This window comes from Mytilus galloprovincialis, chromosome 14 (assembly GCF_965363235.1).
Source record: "Mytilus galloprovincialis chromosome 14, xbMytGall1.hap1.1, whole genome shotgun sequence".
Taxonomy (NCBI): Eukaryota; Metazoa; Mollusca; class Bivalvia; order Mytilida; family Mytilidae; genus Mytilus; species Mytilus galloprovincialis.
The window spans coordinates 68698482-68707443 of record NC_134851.1 but is presented as its reverse complement, the minus strand read 5'-3'; the positions used below and the strand labels follow the sequence as shown (position 1 = coordinate 68707443).

Below are 8962 nucleotides of genomic sequence, written 5' to 3'. Positions count from 1 at the left end.
GTTTTTGAATATTTGAAATCATTTTATTATTTTAGATTAACGATGCATGTCGAGCAAACCTTCTTAAATATACTGAACATATGTCAGAAGATGTTTTTGGACACATAAGGGGTGAAGTTTTTATTTCGAATACAGAAGATGGCAACAGTGTATTTCAGCAAATACGGCAAAACATTTTACAGTTAGCCAGACAAATGAAATCATGGAATAAAGAGTATCCGTTAAAATTTATTCAGCTCGAAAAACTTCTTCAAGAGAAGAAAAAAAGGTTACCAATTATTACCTTTCAGGAATTGCAGCACATCTCTACTGAAACCACACAGCCTTTGACACAGGAGGAACTAATTCTGTATTTAAAATCTCATCACGAAATCAGAGCTTTGGTTTTTTTTGAAGATCTGCCAGATTATATTATTTTAGATACACAATGGCTGGCTGATGCCTTCAAATGTATCGTTACTGCGAAGAAATTTCTAGCTATTAGCATCAAGAATCATAAATATGTGGAGAAATTATATAATGAAGGAAAATTGCATTATGCAATTTTAGAGGATATATTCAAAAGAGAAAAAGACATTTTGTACATACACAAGGAACATATCCTGAATGTAATGGAAAAATTTGATATAATAATACCAATAAATTCAGTGGCGAATGCTGCTTCAGACACATCTTGCTATTATGTCCCTTGTATGGTTAAAGCCGAACCTGGGTGTGACATATACCAAATGTTTAATGTGACAAAAGATAACTGTCAAAAGTCCTCTTGGTTATGTTTTAAGTTTAAATTTCTGCCTCCACATCTAATGAATCATGTGATTGCTTCACTGTGTAGGAAGTATGAATTTGCAGAAGTGGATGTTCAAGAGGAACGAAAAAAAAACTCCAAACGGGTAATTTCTCTTTTCAGAGGGACCGCTGTCTTTGAACTAAAGAAAACATCAAAATTAACAAAATTGCTTATAACGACATGTCCAAATCTTATTCTGGTACAAGTTTTAGAATTTGGGAAAAGTGCTTTTTTAGAAAGGGGTGTGTACAAAGATATTGCTGACTTTGTTGCAAATGAAATAAACAAGATTATCAGCATACGATTCAAGATGACAAATGTGAAATTTGAGAAAAAATGGGAATGTGGTCTGACAAAACCTGAATCTGTTATTGGATCAAATGATTTTAGTACACAGGAGATTATACATTATTGTGAGACGTGTTGTACCACCCACAAATTCAGAGATGAATGGTCAGATCTTCAAAGTCAAGCACTATGTGTAAGTAAATCATTGAAAACTAGGAAAAAATCAAAATATTATATTCTGGTTAAATAGTCATTCAATGATATACATAAATGTTGATATTGATAAGATGGCATGTAATCATGGTTATTGCATCTGCTTTTAAATTCTTAGTTCTAAGTGATGCATGGATATTCATGTCTATGCATTCATAACAGGAGACGCTAACTATGTCAATGTATTGAGTCGTACTCTGTTTAGTATGTGACACATGTGTGATTTCCTCATTTTTTATTTGCTATCTTTAGTTGTTTTAATCTAAATATTCAATTATTTGATTTAAAAATCGGCTATTTTGAAAGGCGGCGTATGAAGGATATAAAAATATCAAATTCCCAATTAACTTTTTCAATTTTGACAATTCAATTCTACTTTGATAATTTGCATCCATGTCTCCTCCTTCTTTTAACATGTAATAACTGTGTTTGAATACTAAACTTCCATTTAAAATTATTAGAGAGGTCAAAATTTCAAGATTTTAAAATAAAAAATTTCACTGTCAAAATTTGAAATTAAAAGTCTAAATTTCAAGATTAGTCGAAATTTTGTCTTATACAAAATTTCGATTTTTTAAATGAATGAATTTTCGAATGAGAATTTCCCAATGAGTTTTTACATTTATCAACAATCAGACCAGTTATCTTTGTTCTATCTTGTGTTTTAATAACAGACGATATGTCATTACAACTTCGGATATTTTGTACAACTGTTTAGAATCTTTCTGTAATCACTTGTTATTTTACAATCAAGGGTGTTCTATTATACGACATTTTGTAAAAGCAGACGGATCTGATTTTGTGAAAGCAGAGGGTGTATGACATTTTGTAAAAGCAGAGCGGGTCTCACATTTTATAAAAGCAGAGAAAATCTGATATTTTGTTAATTCAGAGGGAGTCTAATATTTTGTTAAGTCAGAGAAGTTCTAAGATTTTATCAAATCTGAGGACGTATTATATTTTGTGAAATCAGAGGAGACCTGATATTTTGTGAAATTTGAAAAGGCCTAAAATTTTGTGAAATCAGAGGCGGTCTAATACTTTGTGAAATCAGAGGAGGTCTGATATTTTGTGAAATCAGAGGAGGTCTAACATAATGTGAAATCAAAGGAGGTCTGAAGTTATATGAAATCAGAAGATATCTTACATTTCGTGAAATCAGAGGAGGTTTTTTTTTTAATCAGATGCGGTCTAATACTTTGTGACATCAGAGGTAGTCTGATATTTTGTAAATCCAGAGGAGGTCTGATATTTTGTAAAATTAGAGAAGGACTGATATTTTGTAAAATCAGAGGAGATCTGAAATTTTGTAAAATCAGAGAAGATATAATATTTTTTAAATCAGAGGAGGTTTTAATATTTTGTTAGATCAGTGAAGGTTAGTTATTATGTGAAATCTCAAAGGGTTAATATTCTATGAAATAAGTGGCAGTATATAATTTGTAAAATCAGTGAGATTTAATATTCTGTGCAACCAGAGAAAGTCTAATATTTTGTGAATCGCTTGATCTGTCCATACATATTGTAATGTATTGTCATCAATATCTGCAGATTTTCAACGAGGTACGTTCCTTGCAGACAGGGTGGTCATTGACTTCCTGTTCTTGGTTACTTTTTTTGTATATCATTTCAGAGGCTGCAAGGATTTGGAGGAAGTTCAGAAACAAACTCTAAAACAGAAACCACCAGTAAAAACCTAAACGTTTCTACAAAAGTAAGACACTATATCATTACAAATTGTTGATTGCATGCATAAATAAAGGTATTAAACAGTAGTATACATGACTGATTTATTAAATATTTTCAAAACTACCAAGTAATTATAATCAATTTCTGACAATTATAAAACAATCGTTTAGAAACAATGCTCTTGAATGTAATTATTATCACCAGCTGTATTAAAGTTGTTTGGGCACGACAATATTTATGAATTACCTTCATTGGGAATACCTCAGACACAAACATTACAGGATATTTGAGATCTAGCATACTACCATAAATTAAATCAAAACACCAAACCGACATAATTCTAACCTCAGTTTTAGTCATTGAATATAACCTTATTGGATAGTAACAGTAATATTAATCTTATCAAAGCAAAATAAACTCAATTTAATCCAAATGTTAATCTACACAGATGTGTGTTGTTTTACCCAAGCTTATATATCAGCCGGCCTCCTTATAACTTAGTTATAGTTTACAACTACTCGGATGCTCAAATATCTGGGGGTCGTGTATCATAACTAACTTGGACGTTGTTAGTCCATAACCTCAGTAAATATATCGGACATCTACATGGTGCGTTAAACCTTTGTTTTCAATTTTGAATATGTTTCATAGATTTTTATTCAGAACTTAAAATGCTTGAATATAACTTAAGAGTAGCTTGTTTGCATTTAATAAATGCGCGTATTTTGTTCATTTTCAGGAATATGTCAACAAATAAGATTGTCTAAATTATAGTTATTAATATAAATACAAATTTTCATTTACACATATTTTTGTAGGTGCGCGTCAATATCAAATGTGAAATGGGAGAATTTTTAAATGTATCTGAAGCGCCAACTAGATATGGCTATTTGACAGGGGTATGTAATGCTAAAATTTATTCAGAAATTTATGTTATTACGAATTGTCAATACATGTCAGTTTATTGTAAGTTGTTTATATGATATTATGCACCTTATTTATAAAGAAACAGCAACTAATCAGTTAAAGCAGTTATGTGTCCGGTCATGATTTTCTGATAGAGGGTATTTACTGAATAGACCTGATTTCATTTAAATTTACACCTGGAACAATGATATTGTACCGTTTAATATGATCAAAAGGAAGTTAATGACTTACAGTTTTTAAGAATGAAGTCTAAAAGACTCATCATAGGTGTCAGGGTTTAAATTGTGTACTTCGGAATCACTTTTCCTCTACAAAAGAACGCTGATATAATTGCCAACTGTTTGAGTGTCTGAAGACCATGGTTATGTTAATTGGTAGTCGACAAAATAAGATTGTTTTAACTGTATTTATTACTACAATAATGTGACATTTTACTCATCATAAGCTACAATACATCTGAAATAGTAGAAAGAAAAACACACTATATGCATTTCATGCATGACTTGGGTTGCACGAGATGTTTGTGAGGGATCGATTTGCTCATTATTTGTTGTTAGTGTTATGTGTTCTGTGGTTCGTTTTTGTCACTTTATTTAATTTTCTTCCTAAAGGTGATACTGAACGCACCATGACATTTTTTATTCTATTCAGCACCATTGATGACACTTTGTACACTCCAATTTTGAGGCACTCGTTATGGTAATGTGACTGTGTGGCGATTCATTCTTTGACACTTTCAATCTTTCAATATTGCAAGGACAACTCTGCTTTAAATTTTTTTTGTAATGAGACCAGATTTAAGTTTTTTCTGTTTTTTTTTCTTTTAATCAGAAAACGTTACTTCGTTTTTATATTAACTTTTGACTTATTTTCAGTTCAATAATGAGAGGATCAACTTTGCAAAAATGGGGATTATTGTGCTGAATAATCTTACTGATGTTTTATATGATTTATTGAAACAAGATAAACCAAATATTCGTCCTAGGAAAGATTGTGATGTAACATATTTGTACAGGGAGCACAGAATATATAATATGCATATTCCAAGTAATGGATGGGGAGGCACATGGCAAAGAATTATGTCTACAGACATAGCTGTTGGAGATGATATTGAGCGCATACGACTGACAAGAAATGAACTACAACACTCCAGGATATTTATGCTCAATGATACACGCTTTGCCGAATTATGTAACATAATAAATGATTTACTAGAACGATTTGATCATCATAACAAACCTACCAGGCTGTATACAGATCAACTTAACCAAATTCTTGCCAAAACTATTTCCCTAGAGGAGGTGAAAGCTGTTGAAGATGAATTGATAGGTAAATTTGCTTTGATTGGTCAGATTTCTGTGATACTGACATTTGTATATAAATGTAGTTAGTAAGATCGTCTTAGAAGTATTTAAAGCAGAGTAGACGGGTTTTTTTTGTTCCTTGTCTGATTATGTCATGAACTCTAGACGTTTTAAAAAATGACATTTCATACACAGATCTAAATTCCCAAAGATAATCATGCAAAATGACAAAATTAATTTAAGAATGTTGAAATCATATATTAGGCATTTCATAAACTTTTGCTAAAAATTGCCGCGTTTATACCACATAACGTCTATTTCACTTTATGTTAAAAAGTTTTCTCACGAATTGGAGATGTATAACTTTATTGTATAAATTCGACATGTAGATAAAGATCAGGATGTAAAGGAGAGAAAATTCAATTTGATATCAAATTTCATGAAATATTATTCGACTGCTTTCTATTTCAGATTGATTTATAGGTGAAAATGGAATATTATTAAATAAAGGTCTTTATAAAACACAAGTAAATAACATTTTGGGAATACCCTTGTTCGATTCATTTTGATATTTTTGAATTTGATATCAGTTCTTGGTTTTCTTATTTAAGAAAAGTAACTGTCAACATTTATTGTTTGTATTTTTTTATGAACAAATCGTTCTTAATGTAACTTAGTTCAATACAATCAAATTGCACTTCAAATATTCTATTTTCTTTCATTTTGAATTTGAATTTGAATTTAAAACTAAATTTATATTTAGATATAAGTTCAAGGTGAAATCCAACTACTATTTAATCAGAACAAAAGTCCGAGAAACGTGAAACAAAATTTAAACGATGGACAAATATTAAATTTCATTCGCCAAATTTTTTAGCCAATCATGATTTCTAATCGCCACAATTATATTTTTTTCGTTACATGCGAAATGAACCTCGAGCGGAAGCTCTGTAATAGATGAACAAAAGGAGACACAAATTTACACCAATGTGACAGCAATCCCACTACCAAGTTAACAAAAAGACATATAGAGGGCTCATTCGTCTATATCAATAGCATAAAGCGTAGTACACTCGTTTCAAGTATGGTAAAGTCATTAAACTTTTAGGTGAAAAAGAAAAGGTCGTAAGCACTGCTGTCTTTCTATATAATCATAATAAACGAATCTATGAAACGATTTTAAGCAATCTCTAATCAATCAATCAGGCGTTCCCTGAAAATGGGAAAGAATAAACGATATGTAACAAATTAAATGTCACTGCTGTTAACTATAAACATAAACTTTTTCTGTACAACTTACACAATGCTTTTCTAGTTCAAATATAGAAGTATCCTCAAATGTCTGCACATAATACCCTTCTTCATTAGATGACGTTAAACCACACTAATATATTTATATTCTGCCAGAAAGAAAGATATACCATAACACACTTATTTAGAAGTTGTCATGTGGTCTCTTGTCTCGGACATATATCAAATAATTGACGTTTTGAAATGGCCAATACTAAAGTACAATGATTAAAATATTTTTTTCATTTGGAACAAAATATTAAATTGAAATTCTTGGAAATTAAGATTATATTGGTTATAGAATATAATTATGTTTAGGTTATATTTGAATAAACTTAACTTTCAGTGCAGTGATAATTTACATAAAAAAGGAAATGTGGTATGATTTTCCAAAGTAACAACTATCTAACAAAATTCAAATGAAGTAAATGAAGACATTATCGGCAACCGTACGGCCTTCATCGATAAGAAATACAGATACCGTATGGTGGGCTATAAAAGGCCGCGACATGTAAAATATGAAATAATTCAATTGAAAAAAATAACATTAATATTATTTACTTCATTTTCAGGTATGTCTTTGAAGTAGAAATTGAAAAGTTATGGAATCTCTCATCACAATAGAGAAAAAAATCTGCCTGAAATGGTATAAGATTGACAGTTTTTAGAATTTAAACATAACTTCGGCAGACGACAAACCTTAATTCTTTAGATTACCATGCATGTTCATGTATACAGATAATATGTCATCTTGCTGCAATATCACATTAAGACATCCCTGATATCTGTCTATTATTGGAGTTTCATTGAGCATGGTCAAGTTTTAAAAATAGAAGGAATGGAAATTGAATAGTGATCTAAAAATTAAAATAGTTGACCAATATGTTTATACATTAAATCATAGTTGAACTAACATTGAAAAGCGAAATGTGGCAGTCAAGTGATGCATTTAATAAAATGAGTGTAAATGATCGGCATAATAGGACAAAATCGTTAATGAATTTAATATTTAATTACATACGCCTCATGATGTACACGGGTACTTCAGGGTGTTAAAATATCCATATCTACGGAGATGAACGTAGATAACTTATATTAGTAGGGCTGTGTATATTATTAGGGTTGTGGAAAACCGATATAAGGCTATGTGTAACCTAAGTAAGGCTATGTATAATATTAGTGAGGCTACTAGTGTGTATAATATTGAGCTGTGTATAATCTCCGTAGGGCTATGTATTATCCTAATAGGTCTATGTATAACATAAGTAGGACTATGTATAACATTAGTACCTTAGAAAGGCAATGTATAAAACAATTACGGTACCAATTTTCTGCACGCATGTCGACAATAATTGGGTATTCAGTGATGTTCGAGTTCAAAATATTTGAAAATCAAAAGCATATCTAAAAGAATGAAGAGCTATAAATCAGATAGGTACAAAAAGTATAGCAAAAGCAGTCAAGGAATCGAAGATTTGCATGAGGAAGATATGTTCCTTAATTTAAGATATTTTTTAAATTTTGTAACACCAAGTTAAACATGTTAAATAACCAAAAATCCGTATTTTTCTGCCTGTACCGAAGTATTTCCTAAGAAGAAATATGTTTAATTTTAGGAGGGCTTTGTATAACCTTAGTAGGACTATGTATAGCCTTATTACCTTAGTTCGGTTATCTATAATCTTAGTAGCTTAGTAGGGATATGTATTACATTTGTACCTTAGAAGGACTATGCATTACCTCAATTGGCTATGTAAAATCTAAGCTGCTCCATCAGACCCAGGCAACCGACGGCCTTCAACAATGACAAAAACCAATGCCATAAAGTAAGTAACATAACAAATAGGAGTATAATTTGACAAAGACTTACTCAATTTGGTAGTTAACATAAATTTAAACTTCATTGTCAAACATATATGTTGATTAGTTAATCGTGTTAGCGTATGTTACACAAGACTACTAGTATGCATGTATTTAGTTTTTTATAACTTCCGGTACAACATCTTATTACACCTACATGTACCCAGCCAATGTTCTCCTGTGATGTCACCAAATTCAGTTTTGTAAGCGTTCCGAAACCTGTCAAAATTTACTCTTCCGTCAAACCGTTTTTGAATGACCTACAACAGATGGACAATTTGAGTAAGACTTATACAATTAGCTACATAACACAACAGCATTTTTAAAAATAATTATTTTACTTGAGCTACTGAAAGAACCTTTTTTTTATAATACGGAGTTTCTTTTATGTCGGGTGAAAAAGACCATTAGTTCGTTCCATTACATTGTATTTATTAACACGAATCCTAGAACAAAATATTTGTTACTGAAAAAAGTAAAATCACAAAAATACTGAACTCAGAGGAAAATCAATTTGGAAAGTCCATAATCACATGGCAAAATCCAAAAACAAAACGCATCAAAAACGAATGGACAAGAACTGTCATATTCCTGACTTGGT

At 30.8% G+C, this 8962-nt stretch overlaps 1 protein-coding gene across 2 annotated transcripts; it reads left to right on the top strand.

The window, feature by feature from the left end:
- The first annotated feature begins 640 nt into the window (after positions 1-640).
- On the top strand, positions 641-7384 carry LOC143059158 (uncharacterized). Of its 2 annotated transcripts, XM_076232653.1 has the most exons (5): positions 641-1271; positions 2925-3005; positions 3799-3879; positions 4783-5236; positions 7074-7384. In XM_076232653.1, the coding sequence occupies exons 1-5, from the start codon at positions 693-695 to the stop codon at positions 7088-7090; spliced, it is 1212 nt and encodes a 403-aa protein (XP_076088768.1). In that variant the 5' UTR covers positions 641-692; the 3' UTR covers positions 7091-7384. The 2 variants fall into 2 exon arrangements, with proteins under 2 accessions (XP_076088768.1, XP_076088766.1); XM_076232651.1 differs by lacking the exon at positions 7074-7384 and having other exon boundaries at positions 4783-7000.
- The last annotated feature ends 1578 nt before the right edge of the window (positions 7385-8962 follow it).

Bases quoted from the DNA above. Each gene is read 5' to 3' on its own strand.
- LOC143059158 (XM_076232651.1), top strand. From the start codon at position 693: ATGGTTAAAGCCGAACCTGGGTGTGACATATACCAAATGTTTAATGTG. The intron at 3,006-3,798 runs GTAAGACACTAT...ATATTTTTGTAG, and splicing joins ACCTAAACGTTTCTACAAAA to GTGCGCGTCAATATCAAATG. The intron at 3,880-4,782 runs GTATGTAATGCT...ACTTATTTTCAG, and splicing joins GATATGGCTATTTGACAGGG to TTCAATAATGAGAGGATCAA.